The 21302-nt window shown below is 43.0% G+C and overlaps 1 protein-coding gene across 26 annotated transcripts in view; it reads left to right on the top strand.

The window, feature by feature from the left end:
* LOC310692376 (poly(rC)-binding protein 3-like) overlaps positions 1 to 21302 on the top strand; it is a 256230-nt gene that overhangs the window by 204104 nt on the left and 30824 nt on the right. For 20 of the 26 annotated variants that reach the window (XM_083473289.1, XM_083473288.1, XM_083473283.1 and 17 more), the window contains 4 exons: positions 10596 to 10737; positions 14818 to 14841; positions 14972 to 15004; positions 18060 to 18176. In XM_083473289.1, coding sequence (XP_083329415.1) covers positions 10660 to 10737; positions 14818 to 14841; positions 14972 to 15004; positions 18060 to 18176 — 252 coding nt within the window. In that variant the 5' untranslated portion in view covers positions 10596 to 10659. The remainder of the gene's footprint in view (positions 1 to 10595; positions 10738 to 14817; positions 14842 to 14971; positions 15005 to 18059; positions 18177 to 21302) is intronic. The other 6 variants (XM_083473276.1, XM_083473277.1, XM_083473278.1 and 3 more) reach the window with 2 other exon arrangements.

The following is a 21302-nucleotide window of genomic DNA, read 5'->3' as shown; positions in this document are numbered from 1 at the left end:
TCCGTTCCCTCCATTCCTCCTTTACTCAAACATCTGCCATTGTTTAAAACCACCACGTTCCCCCTCTTAGTATTTCTCCTATCTCACTCTGATGCCATGCTCACTGCTGTTGCGCAACCTGCCTTCTCTTCCTTCCACCCCCCCCACCACCACCCAAACTGACTTCATGCAAATCCAGGATTGTGAGGCACTACAAATCCTTCAGTAGGGGCTGCACAATGATAGAATTACATTTTTTATATAGGAATATATGCATAGGATCGTAGTCTAAGCAATTATAATTATTATGAATAATGATATTTTAGTATGCTTTTCCTAAATGCTCAAAAAATATCTATCTGTCCCAAGTAACTTTGCAATATAAGCAAACAGCTCTGTCATCCTTTGGAGAACTGTGACTAAAAAGAGAATTAATTAGAGTGTAATTGTATTGCTATTGTAAACCTCCCTGTCTAGCATAGCCAAAGAAGAGACTGAATTTCTGCTTCAAGCACAGACATAATTTTTTTTTTAAACCCTATTACTTTTGTTTGATTTCTCAATGGCTTTCAATACTATTGAACATGGTATCTTCTCAGTGAGATGAGTATCAGAAGCCATATTATGGGGGTTCCCGTATTTTGCCCAACCTGCCATTTATTTTGCCCAACCAAAGGTGGCATCCCTGCTGGGACCCTAAATCCTAGCTTTGATCTGTAGGAACATTGCTAATTGGCCCCTGAGTTGATGAGGCTTATCTGATGTCAACATGAAACCAAGTCTTCAGTGACATTGATTCAGTTTCTGTGGAATGCTCTTCCATCAGAGATTTAGCAGGTGTCTTCTGTATTAATTGTTAAGTATTTTCTGAAAACCTTTCTATGCCACCAGTCTTGTGTGGGCAATTAAAGGGTGAGAGGAATCTGTTACAGTTAGCTGATGAGCTGTGATTTTAGTTCTTACGTGTTTTTGTATTGTACATATTAGTGGTGTACATTGCTACGATCGTCTTTATGAACTTGGAGTATATAGCTATATAAATAATTTCCTTAAAGGGATTAAGCTGGGGAATGAGGGTGGGGGTGGAATCCTCAAAGGTGCCTAAAATAGCCTGGATAACTCAGCTCTCTTAACGTCATTGGCACAGATTACCGTATTTTTCGCCCCATAGGACGCACCTAGTCTTTTTGGGGGGGGGGGGAATAAAGAAAAAAAAATTATTTCCCCCCCCAGGCGCTTGTGGGGCCGGCAGCAGGGAGAAGCGCTCTTCTCCCCGCTGCCAGCCTTCAGACCAGGTCGGGGGACAGCGGGAAGGCGCGCTGCATCTCCCTGCCGTCAGCCTCCAAACCACATCGGGAGACAGTGGGATGGCGGCGTTCCGCCTCCCCGCTGTTCCCCGAGCTTGTGGGGCTGGGACTCTCCTGAAGCCTGGAGAGTGAGAGGGGTCGGTGCACACCGACCCCTCTCGCTCTCCAGGCTTCAGCGAAAGCCTGCATTCGCCCCATAGGACACACACACACATTTCCCCTTCATTTTTGGAGGGGGAAAAGTGCATCCTATAGGGCGAAAAATACGGTATTTCTGACTTCACTTGATTAGGGCCCTATAAAACAGGTGGGGTTGTTTTCACGTAATAAGAGCCATTACAATGGATTTAGCACTTAAATAAAGGCATTGCACAATAAGTAAACAATGGATGGCTCTGCTGTGTCTGTGAGAGAGATTCTGTTTCAGGCTCAGTCCTCTGTTTAGTTATCTTGACACCACAAGAGATTTGTCATCCTTCTCAAATGAGCACTGACTTGTGTTCTGGCATTTCTGTATCAGAGCTTTAAATAGAATTAAAAGGTAAAGGGACCCCTGACCCTTAGGTCCAGTCGCGAACAACTCTGGGGTTGCAGCGCTCATCTTGATTTACTGGCCGAGGGAGCCGGAGTACAGCTGGTCATGTGGCCAGCACGACCAAGCCGCTTCTGGCGAACCAGAGCAGCGCATGAGAACGCCGTTTACCTTCCCGCCAGAGCGGTACCTATTTATCTACTTCGTGCTTTCAAACTGCTAGGTTGGCAGGAACAGGGACCGAGCAACAGGAGCTCACCCTGTCGCGGGGATTCGAACCGCCAACCTTCCGATCGGCAAGCCCTAGGCTCTGTGGCTTAGACCACAGCACCACCCGCGTCCCTTAAATAGAAATAGGCAGCCATAATAGCTCTACAGAAGTGAGAGCTCAACGCTCCCTTTTACCAAGGCACTGAATACATTGTGGAGCTGCAAATCATAGCCTTATTTTTGGTGTTCCAAAATAGGGCCAAAATGCACACAACACCATTCATGCAGTTAATAATTTTGTGATTTTTATTTCATAGTAAATAGGAAGCACAGGAAGGCTGGTCTAGATTGGGATCGTGGAGGAAGGTAGAGCTCTTCAACCCTTTGAACCCTCCTGTAGAAGAAAGGCTCCCCAGTACAAACACCATATGTGGGATTAACAATCTGGATTAGGACCACGGCAGGGGGCAAAGCTTTAAAGCCCCCTGACACCCTCCTTTGCTGGGGTCCTGATCCGAATTGGGGGTCCCATGCCTGCAATTTACGTAAAAACACCACCATCATTACCATTGCATGAATGGTGATGCCATTTGTCTAGTCTGCCCTAGAAGTTATTTCAGGGCTATCTACAGACTATCACATTATCTGAAGCAGCCTTTCTCAACATTGGGTCCCCAGATGCTGTAGGACTGCAACTCCCATCATCCCTGACCAGTGACCAGTTGTGGTCCAACATCTGGGGACCCAGGGTTGTGGCTGATCTGGAGCATAGGCATTGTGAGTTTGCATAAATATTCTCTCAGCCCACGAGGCATGTGTACTGTATTTGAGCATTGTACTCAGCGCTACTCTGTTAATGCCAGCATATCAATAGTGAGCAAACAGGAGCAGGAAAGCCAAGAGCTTTGTGTGGGTGGGAGGGGAAGAGGATCTGCCCCAGTCATTAGCTCTCCACGTGGTCTGCCTTAAAGGGTTGTTGTGAGTTTAAATACTAGAACTCATTTTCAGTGGGTTCGCTACCACTTTCCTGGCAAAGCTTCCATGGGAGTGTTCCATTTGGAGTGGGTTGTTTGTGAGGGGGCTTTTTCTGCATTGAACAGTTTGAGGGTACATACCCATTTGAAAACACTCCTCTTGATTAGGTTACCCACACCTTTTCCTGCCTAGAAGGAAGCAGCGGTTGTGATCTTGCTATACATCCACCCATAGTGTCATTGGAGAGTTGTGTGTACACACCACACAAACACAGCAATGCCAGGACAGCTTACATCAATTTCCAACTGTTTCCTAATGAACATACTGTGTGAATGTAGAATCAGTCTGCATGAATCATTTATTTTTGGAATGAAACCAGTTGCTCAAGAATTGATTTTCAGTGGCAAAAAATACAGTATGTAATAGATCTAGATCTATGGTATGTGGACTACGTAGAAAAAACAAGTACTCAGCCTCCATTGATTCCAGATTAAAATGTTGTGTGTATGCAGCCTTAGTTCAGTGACTAGGAATATAAAGCACAATGTCCGATATACCTTTTAAGATGCCAGCCTTATGAGTAAATATGCATGGGATTACCCTGTCAATTCCCAAATTCGTCTTTATTTGAATGATTACATTTCTATGTAAATCTGAACTCTTTTATTTCCATACAGATTACATTGTGAGACTTGTGCTGTCCATTAGTTAATAGGGTTCTGCGATATTAACCTAGCACTCATTAAATTAACTCTTAAGAAGATATATACCGTATTTTTTGCACCATAACACTCACTTTTTTCCTCCTAGAAAGTAAGGGGAAATGTCTGTGCGTGTTATGGAGCGAATGCCTACGGATGGCGGGGGCATCTGCTGCAGTCGTGAGCAGAGGATCCATGGTTCCCCTTCCTTCCCTCCTCCGTGGCTCGCTTTGAAACAGCAAAGCGGGAGAAGAGCCGCTGAGTGGGGAGGAGAGAGGGACAGAGAGCCTGCTTGCTTTAAAGGAGCAAAGCGGGAGAGGAGAGGAGCCGCTTACACGGGTCACCCCAAATTCACCAGCAGATCACATAGCATGTCCATGGCTACAGCTTGCACTAAAAAAATCACGCACCCACTGTTGCCTGGGGCCGCAGTGGTGCAAAAACATGGTTACAAAGCATGGATCCACATGGATCCTCAGGATTTTTGCATTGGGCTACCCCAAACTCACCGTCAGATCACATGTCTGTGGCCACAGCATGAACCACAAAAATCATACATCCATTGTTTCGTTTAGAATATTTTTTTTCTTGTTTTCCTCCTCTAAAAACTACATGCGTGTTATGGTCGGGTGCGTGTTATAGAGCGAAAAATACGGTATATATATTCCTTTTGTATGGTATGATCAGTGACATCAATGCTATATTTATTACAGGCAGTAATAAATCATTTTATTTGCAAATGTAGATGCTGTCTTCCACCCGCAGCTAAAAGTTTCTCTAGAAACACAAACCAGAGAAAATGTTGATACTACAAATCCAGATATGCGTCTGTCGAATTATGAGAGATGCAGATTGCTGATGGAATCTAATAAATCTCTTTTTAAGTAGATTAGGAATTTGAGCCCAGACAGCTCTCTGTGCAGCTGCTTTATCCGTATCCACCCAGAGTAAGCTATGGCAAAGAATCAAGAAGATTTTTTTCCCCTAGCACTAAAATATTTAGCAATATTAATCAGTTAGATTAATCTATTAAAAACCTTTTCATTAATTAAAAGGGGCTGCCAATTAATTGGGCAGCATATTTAAAAAACACTCCTTATAATTTTAACATGTACAGATGGTAGATACCATCTTAGAAAAGGCACTAGCCCTCTCTCGCAAGAATGCCTCTCCTAACATGGTGTCTGATGTAATGTTTGTGTATCACGTAAAAACAAAGTCTTCCTTTCTCTTCAAAACTACTAATTTAACAGATATGTAAATTTATCTAGATTTAATTATTAAAACTCATATGATTCATTTATTTTCTTTAATCAAATGGAAGTCCTTATTTTGGGTGAGATTTAGGTGACCAGTAAAATAATGTTACCTTGGTATCTCAAAGGTCTAGGCACTCAAACACAGCTAACTTAATAAGCAATTCTGTGTTGCTATTGCTCTTATCAACAATTGTAATGTATATTTTATGCAAACCACTTGGAGGTTTTTATTATTAAAGCATATACAAATTTCCTCATTTTTTCCTCAAAAGATACCAGTGAATCAGAATCGTTGAAAGGGACCCAAGGGTCATCTAGTCCAACCCCCAGCAATGCAGGAATCTCAACTAAAGCGTCCATGACAGATGGCCCCTCAACCTGTGTTTAGAAACCTCCAAGGAAGGAGAGTCCACCACCTTCCAAGGGAGTCTGTTCCACTGTCAAACAGCTCTTACTGTCAGAAAGTTATTCCTGATGTTTAATTAGAATCTCCTTTCTTGTAACGAGAATCCATTGGTTCGGGTCTTTGCCTCCAGAGCAGAAGAAAACAAGCTTTCGCCATGTTCTATGTGACAGCCATTAGATATTTGAAGATGGCCATCATATCTCCTCTCAGTCTCCTCTTTTCCAAGTGAAACATACCAAACTCCCTCAACAATTCCTCAAAAACCTTGGTTTCCAGACCCTTGATCATATTGGTTGCCTTCCTCTGCGTACTTCCAACTTGTCAATATCCTTCTTAAATTGTGGAGCCCAGAACTGGACACCGTATTCCAGGTGTGGTCTGACCAAGGCAGAATAGAGTGGGACTATTACTTCCCTTGACCTGGACACTAGACGTCTGTTCATGCAGCACCACACTGTTAAAACTTAGGTTAAGTTTGTGGTCTCCTAAGACCCCTTTATCTTGAATCCCAATTCTGTCTTGCATGAGACTCCCTTCCCTTTGAGAATTTCTTCTCACCCAGTGGTTATTTAAGCTTTTTGAAATCAGCCTTCTTAAAGCCCAGAGGGCATGTCCACCTATGCTCAGCTGAACACTCTACGTCTGTTGATGCTGCCTAGAAAAACATTAGGTTTTTTTTTGCTACTGCATTACACTGTTGACTCGTGTTAAGCTTGTGGTCTACTAAGACCCCTGGCCCACTAGGAATTAATCCATATTGCAGCCCACATGTGCTAGAACTAAGCTGTGTTTAAACTGGGTTCCAGATGCTTCCTTGTGGCATGACAGGAATCAATTTGTTAAATACAGGTCAGACAGATTTGGTCCAATAGGTTAGACAAAGGCCATCTCTGCTATGAAGCAGAGTAAAGGAGCAGCCACCTCAAATGGCAGATTATTCCACATGACAGGGCAGCAAATTGGCAGGTATTTAATTGACTTTTTATTGATCAAGGAGGAGCCATTATTGGATTTCCCACCTTTGTCCCCTTCCGTGGCAGGCCGACCACATCATATCACAAACTCATCTTGAAAATGTCCTTAATTTCAGAAGTTTGCCATGCAGGATGAGGGCATGGGACTCCTGCTTCAGAAAAGGACCCAAAGCTCTCTTGGGCGCACAGAACTAGTCGTGGGCTTGTTTGGATTCAGGCCAGCATAATTTGTCTCATTACATCATTTGAGGTGCATTAATCTCAATATTAATGAGCAGATTAATGTAGGCAATGATAAACTCTGAAATCCCAAATGGCGGTTCATCTAATTTGCATTAGATAAGGACTTGCAGGAAGATCTTAAGGCTTTATGTTTATCTTTCCCCATCTAATCTGTACACACACACACATACACACACACACTGACCCTTTATGAGTCTATAGTAAGTTGGGTTTCCTTTTCAAACGTTTTCTAAGACCTTGGCTTTGTAATAAATAGACAAAGCTTTGTTGTTGTTGTTTTTACTACAAGTGGAGATTTGCCCAAGTTGACAGTAGGGGTGCTTGAGGGATTTGATCTTTGTGAATTCCTAAATTAAATTATCTCATATGTGCCATTCAGATTAATGTGAATATTGGAAATTACACTTTCCCACTTTCCCAGCAGGTTTACTGGCAGTTTCAACAAACAAAATGTATTATTTTATTTTATTTTATTTTAATGCAAGTTAAATGGAGCATAACAGAATTATGGGTAAAAATAAGGAAAAGTCACCAAACCTTAATTGACAGGAAGGATCTTTACATTTAGGTTTAACAACACAAGATTGTAATATCTATTGATATGTATTTTTAAATTGACTGACATTTCATAGGATACTGTTGGCTCCCTGACAGATATTGTTACAAATGAGCTTGAAAATAATAATAATTAAGACTGTTGACTAATTAGTTATTATTAGTTGATTATTCACGTGCCTTTTAAGCAATTAATTTAAATTATTTCAAATTGCCCAAACCACTGTATTGGTACCTTTTTGGGGTACTGAAGGAAGTGTAAAAAACCTGCAATTTACTAAATGAAAGGCACCACTTTAACAGATTGTTTTACATACACACCAGAACCAAAACAGCCTTTTTTAAATGGTGTGTCCTTTACCCTCAACACCACTGAGTAAAATTGCCCCTCATAAATTAATCTTTCAATTACACTAATGCTTGCAGCTCTCACTGAAACTAACCCAAGCAAAATTACAAATGTCTTGGATTTATTCCTCACAAATCTTCTCTGGCAATATCCCACACCATGCAATTTATATATATTTTTCTGTGTCTTGCATCATCACCTGAAAATACTTTCAGAACCATTGGAGCCCCTTTCAGCAGCCTTTAAAATGTCCCTTGCTTCCTTTTTCTTTGTCGCCATCACTTCCCTCCGTTTGGCTCACCTCAGCCCGCCAGGCTTCCTGACTCGTTCCTGATTTATCTGGGTAAATAAGTCTCTGATTATTCTTTATGCCGTTGCAAATAAAGTCCTTTTTAGAAACAGATGTTAAAAGGATCTGGCAAAATAATCCTGGAGGGCAGTAACTGCCTCCTGTAAACTACTAGCCTTGTGGCACAAAGTGATGGAACAAAATGGTACAGGCTACAGGGAAATAATTAAATTATGGTTTCATTTTAGGAGCCCATTTTAAAACTGAGATTTCTGAGCGCATAATACTAACATTATATAGTTGAAAGGATCCCCGTCTGGGTCATGAGCATTGCGGGGGGGGGGGGGCGAGTATTAATCGTGCTTGACTGGAAAGATGTGTGTAACCGACAACAAGCGGCCCTTGTAGCCTTGCCAAAAGAAGCTTTTGTTCCCTGAAGAGAATTGTATTAAAGGCCAGTGTGTCCTATTATTATTTGAGCAACAGCAGCTTTGAAATGAGCCTTTCAGATTTCAATGCACTGAATCAACAAGCAACAAATAAAAGAAAACAAGCTTTGTGTCGTACCTCAGCGCTGCTTGACCTCCCTCATCCCTTACCTAGTTGCTGTGTTCGCTGACACAATTGCCTAAAATAACTAAAGATAATTGGGTGCTTCTGACGGAATTGGAGGCAGGCCAGGAAAGATGTGGAGCCTGGAGGGGGGTGGAACCGAACATCTTCCTCCAGTGCTAAACACGGCAGCCTGTTTAACAATGGTGGTCTTTTGCAAGTGGCGTTTAGGACAAAAAGGAGAGGGTGCCGTCCTGGGCTTAGTGAGATGAGGGACGTGCCAGCTGGGAGAGGGCAAAGAATGAGATGCAAGACGAGGAGTCGGTGGAAAAACATGTATTGTGTGCAGAAAGAGCTGACGTAGCACACTGGATCATGACTTGTTCTTTCCCAGTTGGGCTAACGTCCAGCATCAGTCTTTTTGGAAAGGTTGGGGAATGTTTGGGGAGCATTTGCTGGTAGAATCAGGGAGGGAGGGAAGAGGCAAGCACTCTTCTCACACCCAACAATTTTGCTCGGCAACTTCAGCCACCCTGCACTAGTATGAAAGAGAAAGACCTGGTGGGATCGCTGTTTCTTAGTCTCAACTGTGCATCCATTGTATGGTGATAAATATGTTGAGCTACATTGCAGTGTGGTCATGAAGACTAGTAAATTCATAATTACTATTACTATTTAGACTATAAATTCAGACTATGAATCCCAAGAAGTTACAGGCCATTAGACTGATTCCATAACTGGGCTAGTAATGTGTTGTCATATTTGTTGTTGATTTCAGGTTTCTTTGAATTCTGACAGAGACGTGCCAGGTGGAAGACCATACATATAAAGTACATGGAAACCTCATCTCATTCATTCCTTCGTTCATTTGTATGCTGCTTTCCCACATGCTCAAACTGGCTTACAACAAAGAAAGCACTATAAAAACAATTTTATAACAACATAGCAAAGCAAAAATATAATAACATAAAAAACCACATTCCAATACTATACATATCTATTGCATACCTATATATAACAAAATCATATGCACACAGCATCCCATAACATAAATAAAAAGGGAGCTTTACAGTTTTACCCTAGTCCCATGATGTCATTTCTCTTCCCCAGCAATAAAGAATTCTGGCATTACTCCTCCCAGAGCTACAGTTCCCAGCACCCTTAACCCACTACAGTTAGGATTCTTGGGAGGGAGCACTTGAAGTGTGCTTTATATGTATGGTGCAGATGCAGCCTCACTCGCTATGTGGATAATTGTTTCTCATAATTTATTGCTTTTCATCTCCACCAGACACCTCAGCTTTCATTAGTATCCCATCCTATTTATTAAGATATTTAAGATATTATTTAAGTTTGCTACAAGAAATTAGACATCCTAGTGCTATTTTGGGTTTGGGTCTTCAAGAAGCTGAGCTAAGGGACTTCTGAGTTTCCTAGACAAAAACAGACAAGCACCCAGGATTTACAGTGGAAAACAGTTACTGGCTGACTTCAGTGTCTTTGAGACGTCTGCCGCTCTTGCTGGCAGTGACATCAGGTTACGATCACTATGGAGCTACGTGAAGGGAAAATAAGATCTGTTCCACTAGAGTAAAAAAGGAAAAGGATGGAGAAAGTGAGAAGAAATCAGTTGATTTTCGCTGAAATTCAACAGAACACTGCACCAAGTTGGAATGTAAAATTCAGCTTTTGTGTTCACACATGATCATGCTGATCATTTGTTAAAGTTCTGGGTTTTTGCTGTATAGCATGTAGGTCTCAACTTCAGAGTATGCGTCTGGATCAACATTGGTCTGTAAAAGCGTCATTAAAAATAGCACTAAATAATGTTATATAATGCTCAATGCATTTTTCCATTGCCGGCAGATCGCTGCTCTGCGGTGTCCTCAGGTGTCACATTTTTATAACACATTTCTAACATTATAACCAACAAATGTAGATTCGCCCACAGACATGTTTGCTGAAAGGCAGCCTAGAAATAATGAAGATATATTCAAGGGTTGCTTCTTACCACTTGCTGGAACATTAGGAGCTTGGTCATAAAAAGAGCAGAAGTGAAGAAAACTAAGAATATGGGACCCTCAAACAAAAATGGTGATTGTGTGTCGAGACCCTTTGCCCTTTATAATATGTAGTTTTGCTGAAATATGTAGTTTGTATGAAATATGTAGTTATTTCAGTTATGCTGAAATATGTAGTTTGTATGAATTGATTCGCATTTTGAGAAGCATTGACCTCAGAATGGTAACCTTTTGTCTTTCTAGGTTAAGTGCAGGGGAGAAATCACCCTGAAACGCTCTGTTCAACAATTGCAGATATTGGACGAGAATGAACACAAAAGATCCGAAGGTGACGGAAGGGGGCCTCAATGTCACACTCACTATACGTCTTCTTATGCATGGAAAGGTAACTTGCTTTACATTGAGATATTGGGCGGGGGGGGGGTCAGAAACGTGTGTGTGTGTTAGTGGTTGTATTTTAGGTTGCTTTGCTTTTAACAGTATTAGAGGCCCAACATTTTAGCCTTATTTACACACTAGCAAAACTGATTAGAACTAGGGATAGGTGGATGTGTCTGTTTTTTGGTTTGCACATTAAAAAGTTGGAGCAATCAGAAGTGCAATTTAAGGCTCCTGCTGCAGTTGTAGATTTACCTGCCCTGCAAGTGTGGCTGAAGGAAGATGTCATTGCCAGCCAAATTAGGACTCCTGGTGAGCCTAATGAGACCCACAGGCCAGAAGTTTTTAGAGAGAGATATGTGAACAGCCATGCCCCATAGCCAATATTTTGTGGTGGCACCAATGCCATTTCCCCCCAAAATTCAAATGTGCCACCATTTTCCATGTATCCCTTGTTCAAAAGTGCTTGCTTTCCTGTTTTAAGATGCAAAACTATTTTATATGTATTTCAGCGAAGTACTGTAAGTGAGCTGTCAGCCTGTGTAAGACTTCTAAACCAAATAAAATTGGGGTGGGGTGGAAATCCAGATGTGGCCACAGGCCCCAAAGGTTAAAGACTCCAGATACAGTTAACTGTTATGAGCTGTGCAAGAATGGCTGCACACCCCCTTGTAGCAGCAACCCTTAGAAGTGTGTCTACATCTTAATCACAGAGTTTATTTTACTTCCAGAAAGTCAGACAATTGTTCCTTCAACTTGTTTACCATTGTGTTAGTTACCGTATTTTGCACCCCATAGGACGCTCCGGCCCATAGGACACACCTAGTTTTTTGGGGGGGAAATAAAGAAAAAAAAATTATTTCCCCCCCAGGTGCAGGGCTGGAAGAACCAGGTCGGGGAACAGTGGGAAGGCACGCTCTGCCTCCCCGCTGTCCCCCGAGCTTGTGAGGCTGGCGATGGGGAGAAGTGCGCTGATCCCGGGACTGCAGGCAGCTCTGCGCCGCCGTCCGGAGCAGGGCGGGACTTAGCGCCCCGCTCCCGGTGGCTGCGCAGAGCTGCCTGCAGTCCCGGGATCAGCGCAGCTCTGTGCCGCCATCCGGAGCAGGGCGGGACTTAGCGCCCCGCTCCCGATGGCCGCGCAGAGCTGCCTGCAGTCCCGGGATCAGCGCAGCTCTGTGCCGCCATCCGGAGCGGGGCGGGACTTAGTGCCCCGCTCCCGATGGCCGCGCAGAGCTGCGCTGATCCCGGGACTGCAGGCAGCTCTGCGCCGCCATCCGGAGTGGGGTGGGACTTCGCTCCCCGCTCCCGGTGGCCACGCAGAGCTGCGCTGATCCCAGGACTGCAGGCAGCTCTGCGCGGCCATCGGGAGCGGGGCGCTCGGTGCCCTCTCGCTCGGTGCCCTCTGCTCGGTGCCCTCTCGCTCTCCAGGCTTCAGCGAAAGCCTGCATTCGCCCCATAGGATGCACCCAGATTTCCCCTTCATTTTTGGAGGGGGAAAAGTGCGTCCTATAGGGCGAAAAATACGGTATACAAAATTCAAGATAGCCACAGACACAGAAATTCTGTTTGAAGGATGAGAGATGCACCAAATGTTTGAAATCTGCAACATGGCCCAGCTTGTCGGTTGTAGACTGACATGCATTCTAGTAATGGAGAGGATGGAGGAAGAGAATTGATCTTCCTTCTGCCCACAGCATCCTTCTCCGCTACATTTCAGGTAGTCAGCTGCAACAAAAATATTGTAGCATCTTGAAAACTAATCTTCTGTGGCTTCTTCTTAGTATACTCTAGTTCATGAAAGCATATGCCATAAATTTCCCTCTCAGCTTTCTGCCAATACCTCTTTGTAAGGACTGAGGCACAGATAGCAGCTTGTGTAAGAGAGAGTATGTGGCACAGGTGGCATTTGAGTTCATAGCTCAGGCGCTTAGCCTTTACATTACCCTTCGTTTGTTAAGTTACGTTAATGCAAGTTAGTTGTGCCATAGCTTTACTGAAGGCACACGTGTCTGTTACCCCATTACACACACAATGATCTCTCAAACAGCATAAGTGAATATTTGGATCTCTGGCATTTGTCAATTGCGTTGTCAAGTTGAGATCTGTCAGTTACTTTCTTTGTAAGTGCTGCACTGTATGGCTCTGTTTGACTCGCACAGCTGGGTGTTGTTATGACATTATAGCTAAAGCAATCACTTTGGAAATGGTTTCCTGCATAGTGAGAACACCCACTGCTTCTGCACTGCTCATTTGGTGCCAAAATGCATTGTTGCCTAATCCATCATGTGAATTAGACATTAAAACTTCTGCTACGTCTGGCTTCTATCATTAAATAAAATAGATATTTTGTTTTTAAACAGTTCCTTATTGAACAGACTAGCTGAAAATTTAGGAGGTGTATATTCTCCAGCACTAACATTGGCAGAAAACATGCTAGCTATTTGTTTTCTGTAAGACAAGGGCTGGACTTCCATCTTGTCTAATTTGATGTGGAAAAATGGGAGTGGAAGAGGCATGAAAGGGCTTCTCCTAAGCTACAAAAGGAAAAAACCCAAAGTTGCAGGCACTCTCAATTATTTATGAGGAAATTACCGTAAGTGTTTCAGGCTCGTTCTTGTTGTCAGGGGCGGGGGGGGGGGGGAAGCTTTCTTTCATAAATCAAAATCTGATTCCTTATTCTCTGCCTCCATTGCTTTGTTGCTCTGATGGCAAACGTCTTGTGGTCCCCCAAACTCTGAGGTTTGATTATCCTTTGCTAGGGTCTGAGTTCATAGGTCAGCAGGCCTGGACAGCCCTGAGGAACTCCCTGCCAATAGAGGTTCGGCAGGAATCATTCTTGCCTTCTTTCAGGCAGGCCTTTGCAATGTGGAGTTGGGGTGATTTTGTTTTTTTACCAAACAGTATTTAGGATTGTGTTTATTTATCTTGCTGTAATTTGTGTGTTGCTGTATTTTTCACAAACGTGTGGTCTATAAATATTTCAATAAATAAATAAGCTTCACTTCATTTTCACTGTTGGGGGGGGGGGTGATGGAAATGAGTGGACCTGGAAATTAAATAACGAAATCGCCAAACAGTTGTTTGAACTGCAACTACTTGGGTTGCCTTACTGGTATGTTCTGAGAAACATTTGCACAGAAATTTTTGAAACTAACCAAATAGTACAATCCTATACATATTTACTTAGAAGTAAGCCCCACTGACTTCAGTGGGACTTACTCCCATGTCACCTTGTATAGGATTGCAGCCTAAATAGAAGGTCCATAAAATCCAAATGCCTAGTTTGAAGATGTATAAAAATATTTATGCCTGTTGTATCTGCCTTGCGGAAGCAAATGTTGGCTCTGTCCTGATGAATCCTTGCACTGTTTTTTGGGTTGTTCTTTTTTAAAAAAAGACATGAATAGTGACGTTTGTTGGTCAACAGTGAGTCAGACGACATTCTGTTGGGAGAGCTATGCAGCTGCATTGTATTAATCACGTATGAGACTTCTTGAGCAATGCAGGCAGCATTAGCATCCAGCTGTAAAATTTGTTAAATGTTAATGTTTCTGTGTAAATCATGTTTCTGTGTAAATTATTTCCCACTAATAGATGGATATGTGTTGTTCAGGCTGTCTGCTGTCCATAGTCTGTCAGGCATGATGGTCTGATATCTCCGCTTTGAGCATGAACAGACCCTATGTTATCATGCTTTCTTCTTTTCAAAAAAGATGTCATAGCTCTATAGCGCAGCTTTCTCAGTAAGATTGTTAACAAGTTGAATGCAAATTGTTTTATTTTATTTATGGTTAAAGATTCTGGAATTATTATTATTTACCTTGATTAAGCATTTGGCTAGGCCTCTGGGGCAACATAGAATTATTTCAGGCCGTAGCTAGTCTGTGGACCTCCAATTTCATTTATGTAGCTCACTGCCTTGTTTAGCAACATAATTGTGCATTTCTGTTGTTTCAGTTACATAATACTTTTAGATATGTTGAATATATCTGTTCTAGTCCATTTACATTTTGAAGATTTATAGATGTGTAGATGTGTTTCTCTTTTGTGCTTGCATTCATGTATATTTTGCTTTGCTTTGTTTCAGGAGGTTGGCAGCATCATTGGAAAGGTCAGTGACCCACTTTTTGAGAGTGGTTTTTTTTTTGAGTCAGCTCAGTTTATTTGATATTTTTCTGCAAATTCACCAGTCATTGAGCGTGTTCGTGTGAGCTAATAAATGCTTTCTGTTTCTTTAACAGAAAGGTGAAACTGTCAAGAAAATGAGGGAGGAGGTAAGATGTAAATTTTGTACTCTTTGACTTAATTTTCCTGCAATTTCAGAAAATATATACCTGGTGGTGGTACTGAATTGCTGTATTGCTCACATGTATGAATCAATCCTGCCACCAAGTGGTCAAAAAACCAAAACCAAACATCTGCAATGAACAGTAATTCACATTTTTTTGTGATGTTCCCTTCTCGTGCACAGTGCACTGAATTTAGTCAAGAGGGGACCTGAGCTATGAAAATCTCTTGTTCAGCTATAAAGCTCACTGGATGAACTTGGGCAGTCACTCTCATTCAGCCTAACGTTCCTTACGTGATGATAAAATGGAATAATTCCATATACACCAGGGGTCGGCAAAGTTTTTGTGGCTTGGGCTGGTTCACGGTCCTGCAGACCCTGCCGTGGGCCGGAGTGCGTGCACGCATGTGCAAACACTATTTCCAGCGCTCCTTCTGGCGTGGAGGAGGCGTGCACAGCTTCCCATTGGCTGCAGGAGCTTCCTGCAGCCAATGGGAAGCCGGCCAGCGTCACGGAAGGTCGTCCCCACTCTGCTCCACGCCGGTTTAGCGCGGTGCCCATGGGCCACTTGTGGCCTATGGACCTTAGGTTGCCGACCCCTGATACACACCATCCTAAATTATTGGTGATATAAATATTGAAAGCTTAATTCAGAGCTTCTTACCAAACTAACTGTTTAAAAAACCCAAAAACAATTCGGTAAGATCAGATTACTGCTCTGAATCTACATCAATTAATCTTTAAAATACGGTTTTAGTTCTCACTGAACTAAAGAATTACATGTCTGTACCTCTTCTTGCCACATAAAAGAACTCACACACTGAATGTTCATCCATACCCTGCCAGAATAAATAGAAATATCTCTGCACATAGAAAACTAGTCAAGAAATAAGAGCCCTGTTCAGTCATTGCTCACTTGAGGAGGCTTTGCAAGGACAAAGAAGTTGCTCAGTCAGGGTTTCTAAATTCTACACAAGTAGAAAAGAGTTCCCACTACATGTTTGCACCCAAGCATGTGGAAAACTGTTACAAGTCACGGGATGATATGGGGCTGAAAGTCCCTTAATACTCACATTTTCCCTTCGTGCCAATAGTAGGGCTTAGATGTTAGGGGAAAGGGCTCTGGCCTTCTAGCCTTCTTCCTAGCATGCTAGATTTCTGTATGCAAGGATTTTGGAGAAGCATGGAAGTATGCCTGCAGTCTGAACTGGTACAGCCCATGGGGTTAATTGTGAGTTACAACTCAGTACTAACCATTTTTACTCTTGTTGAGTCAAAGAGACTTGCTTCTAAGTAAGCAGAAATAAAGGATTGCAACTTTAGTGTGTGTCAGATTGTCCTCATATGAAAATGCTACAGAACTACAAAAACCGAAATACAAACATTTGTATTCCCTCCTGTAATAGAAGGGATCTTTATAAGTTATTAACAGTTTATTAGACAGTTCTAAAAATGTGCAATGATATATCAGACTCTTGATATTTCTTCAAAATAGTTCAGCTTTTCTGTTTTATATTTATTAGACTGGTAATAAATTTTAAGCTGTAGCACTGTCTTATTTGTTGTTCTTACTACACATTGCTATTATTCCTCAACAGGAAAAAGCCTTTCTGTCTAAGATGTTAAAATAGCCAGACTGTTATAGTCTATTTATTAGAACAATATTATTTTTCATGCCCTGCATATGTCTGTTTGAGAGGGTCTCACCACACATCCATTGTGAAGGAAGTGATTCCAAAGAGCAGGGTGGAAATGCTCCCAGCATGTTTTGAGCATTTAGCTCTGCCAGCAAAATAGTCCTTCATAATTACGGTAATTAAATCATAAATCTTCCTAACAGAAAGAAACTAATTCAGACTATAATTCCCATCCAGCAACATACCATGGGTTTGTTGTTTTGAAGCCTTCTTCCTTCCTCTGCATGTGAGAGAATGTGATTCGAAGCTTCTGCTTCCAGTTAGCAGGAAACCATCGTTCGTCATGATGCAACAAATTATTATCAGCTCTAACCATAGTTTACCCGCAAGCAGGATTCCAAAAGCTGGAGTTTATGTGATACAGAACTAACACAACATTGTACCTTTGTTATATTCTTGTTCTAAGTGTTTTTGTAGTTTTTGAAAAACTTCAATAAAAATATTATTTGAAAACAAACAAGCCCATAACTGGGATTCCAGATTAACTTTTATTATATAAGTGTAAGCTATAAATGCAAGTCATAAAAATATAGATTTAAATTGATTACAGTGGCCTTAATCCAAAGTCCTGCATATGAGTCTTGAGATGCACACGGGGATTTTTGAGGGAGCCATTTGCCCACTGCGTGATCTCTTCGTATGCCCTGGAAAGCCCCCGGGAAAAGTCTACATCAGTTTCAGTCCAAGGGGCTGCAGCTTGGAAGGGAAGATAGGCACAAATGTGGAGCTCTTGGATCATGGCAAATGTGTTTTAAGTTTGTCCCATGAGTAACTTTAGACTCACCTGATGGGTGGCATTCTTGTTTTCAACACTCTTCATTATTTTCCTAAACTATTGTGCGCCTATTACAGCGGTACCTTTAGTTACAGACTCAAATCGGTTCCGGGGTGCCATTCGCACCCCGAAAGGTCTGTAACTAGAGCACCGCTTCTGCGCATGCGCAAAACACACAAAATGCTTTTTGCTTCTGCGCATACACGCGTGGCGAAACCCGGAAGTATACACTTCCGGGTTTGCCACGTTCGCAAGCCGAAAAGACGCAACATGAACTTAACACAATACGAGGTATAACTGTACAATGTCAGCTTTTGTTTTATTTTTTTCAAAGAACTGCCCTTAATTTCAATCCTTTCAGTGGCTGTATCTGACCTGCCTTGCCATTCCTTCGTTCAATTCTGCCTTGCCTCTGCACCACTGGGGGCCGGGGGGCGGGGTATATACATGCTGTTAAACTGGATAACACGGAAAAGCGTACTTTTCAAGTCAAGGCTGGTAAACTGTTAAGTAGATACTTTACAAATAAATGTGGTTTTTTTTTGGGGGGGGGGTTGCCCTTTCCGCAGAGTGGTGCTCGAATCAACATCTCAGAAGGCTCCTGTCCAGAAAGAATTGTGACGATAACGGGCCCAACGGATGCCATTTTCAAGGCTTTTTCCATGATTGCACTAAAATTTGAAGAAGTAAGTAAATGGAAATTCCTCATACCCCAGGCTACTCTGCAGATATTGTTTTAATTTCCTTATGTTTGCTTTAATACAGAATTTGTTTTATAAATGCTCACAGCAGTAACAATGGAAGAGGAATAACAGGCCATTTGCATGTTGTCTGATCATTAATTTTCCTCTCTGCATTCTCTGGGGAAAATCAATCCCCTCTGGCTGCATGTGAGAAAGACAAAATCCCTGTTTGTTGTGTCCTACTTTTTAATTTGGACTGGGGAGGCAGCAACAATTCTAAAGCATCTAATATGGAGACCTGAGACTATTCCCCCCTCGCCCCGCCCCCAGATGCTACACTTTTTTCATGGAGTTTCAACCAAATTTAGTATTAAACAATAATATGTAACATTTGTACAGCTTTTTCAGGTGTTCAGAGCACTCAACATGCACTAGGTCAGGGGTCTGCAACCATTAAGACAAAAAGAGCCACTTGGACCGAAGAAAAAAAACCTGGGAGCCGCAAAACCATTGCAACATTTAAAACAGTGGGGAGTGTTGGGGCACACAATGCGCCTCCTCCCCTCACTAGTGTCCGCCCCGGAGCTGCGGCAAAGGTGTAAAAGAGCCACATGTGGCTCTGGAGCCGCGGGTTGCTGACCCCTGCACTAGGTCATTATCCTTCATGCTTTAGATCAGTGGTTTTCAACCAATGTGCTGTGACACCCTGGGGTGCCTTGAATGATAGTCGGGGGTGCTGCGGGGAACACTGGCCTCTGACCCTCTTTCCTTTCCTCCCTCCTCTGATTTCCTCTTGCATCTCTGCCTCCCAAAGGCTTGCACGGCTGTTTGTTGCAGCAACCCTGGCTATAAGCCCTCCAGAGGAATGGTGCCTCTGGGGCTGGCCAAGGGGTGCTTCCCAGGCCCCTGTAAGGCAGTGTGAGGAGTCACCTCTCTTTGGGATGGAGGGGGCAGCTGAGAGACCAGGGGTGGCAGTTGCGGCTGCCCAGAGGACTCCCAAGAGGAGAGAGATTGAGGGAACACTCCACAAGGGAGGGTGTTTGAAAAAAGGTGAGAGGCTGCAAGCTCTGCAGGCAAGGGGGGACATAACTGGGCTCCTGAACCCCACAGGGGTGCCACAGAAAGAATGTAGTTGGTCAAGGGAGCCGTGGACTCAAAAAGTGTGAAAACCTCTGCTTTAGATGATCTGACTTGGTGCAGGGCAGCTTCTTAAGTTCCTACATGTTGGGAGAGTGAAGCTATGGTGAGAGGTTTGTCTCCAGGCACCTAGCCAGTTCATGGCAGAAGCAATTTGAACCAAAGGCTTCCTAATTCATAGATTAATATCTTTGAAACAGCAGCTGACACTGAAATTTGGGGCATAAGGTGGATATAACTTCTCAGGAGGAGCAAATAAGGAAATCCTGGAGAAGGAAAAGTTTTGATAAGGCTAATGAAGGCCACTGCTTCTTATCCCAGAATCCTAGGATTGCAAACTGATACCTACTGCACCTAGCAGAGACCTATTCAGCCAACAATCTCCATCTAGAAACTGAATCTCCAAGCTGACACAGTTACAACATCCAGCCTAATTTTTGTCCTTTTTGTTTTTCCTCACCCACATGGCTGCATGTGGAGATGAGAGAGACTTCATCAGATGTGAGAGTGTTGGCAATAGCTTCAGCCGTGTACAGTTTAAAATGCAGCTTGGTCGTTCTTTTTCTCATTTCAAATTAATCTGTTTTGCATCAAGATGGGTTATTTCATTTTTAAAAATGGCAGAATAGATACAAGATAAAAGATAGGATTGTGGCTAATGAGATGTGTACAAACTGGATGCCATGTAAACAGGAGTTTGTGCACAGCCAAAACCAACTTTTTCTCATGAATTGTTTTCCAAATGCTGTAAAGAAGCATTCACCTCAAAAGGTAAAAAAATGGACAAGGGGATCTGGACTTAATCCTGTCCAACAGAGATTAATGGTTAATGCAGAAAAAGTGGTCAAAACCTGTCGCCCATGACATCTTGGAATTCGTGATACAAAAAGGTGTGAACTTTAAGGGCAAACACAAAGCTTTGTTCCTGGTTTACCCAAAGAAAACAAAAGGAGAGGCAGTGGACCAGGGTAGCAGAGTTTGCTGGGGTTGGAACAATCTGTCCTTGTGGAGGTCACATGAAGATGGAGCAGACTGAGCCAGGCAGAAGCAATCTAAGGCGAAGACCCATGAAGACTGAATGGCATGATCCCTTGGGACCAAACTCTGTGACATAAGGATAGGGAGTTCACTGGGTTGGGACTGCTCTCCAGTCACCAGGTGTTGGTGGCTAGCTGTGGAACCCCATCATTGTCCAGCAACCCCATCATTGTCCAGAGCACTTAAATGTGTAAGGACCCTCTTTGGACGAGGAGCAAGCAGACTTCCTGCTTGTCACATCACGGATCCCTTTAACAGGATACCCTTTTTCTGGAGGCCAATTCAGTAGGGATAAAGTCAAGATTAATGGAGTGGGTGGGGAGGTTGATCTGTTGAAGAAGAGCTGGGTGTCAGGGGCCAGCGCAGGCTGTTTAAATCCCCTGGGAGCCTGGTTGTTTCCCCAGGCCCACCCCCAAGAGCCCTGCCCTCCGTGCTAGTCCAATGTGGAGTAAGCTGTCCATGTGATAAAGGGTAAAGGGACCCCTGACCATTAGGTCCAGTCATGGATGACTCTGGGGTTGCAGCGCTCATCTCGCTTTATTGGCCGAGTGAGACGGCGTACAGCTTCCGGATCATGTTGCCAGCATGACTAAGCCGCTTCTGGTGAACCAGAGCAGCACACGGAAATGCGGTTTACCTTCCTGCTGGAGCGGTACCTATTTATCTACTTCGTGCTTTCGAACTGCTAGGTTGGCAGGAGCAGGGACCGAGCAACGGGAGCTCACCCCGTCATGGGGATTCAAGCATGTGAACATTTCATGAAGAGGTAGTGTGGAACTAAGCTTAATATTCCTACTATTCCTTAAGTACCTTTTGAAGATAGACAGGATATTTTTGTTCTAATAATTCTCAGTACCCCAATCATTAGTATGATTTTTTTTTTCTGTTATGCATTTCTGTTGCTTTTAGACTGGCTTTTTCCACTAAGCTAGATATGCATTACACAGACAGTAA

Source organism: Podarcis liolepis (genome assembly GCF_965112155.1).
Source record: "Podarcis liolepis genome assembly, chromosome: 13".
In the NCBI taxonomy this organism is placed as follows: domain Eukaryota; kingdom Metazoa; phylum Chordata; class Lepidosauria; order Squamata; family Lacertidae; genus Podarcis; species Podarcis liolepis.
This window is presented reverse-complemented; position numbering and strand designations above follow the sequence as displayed.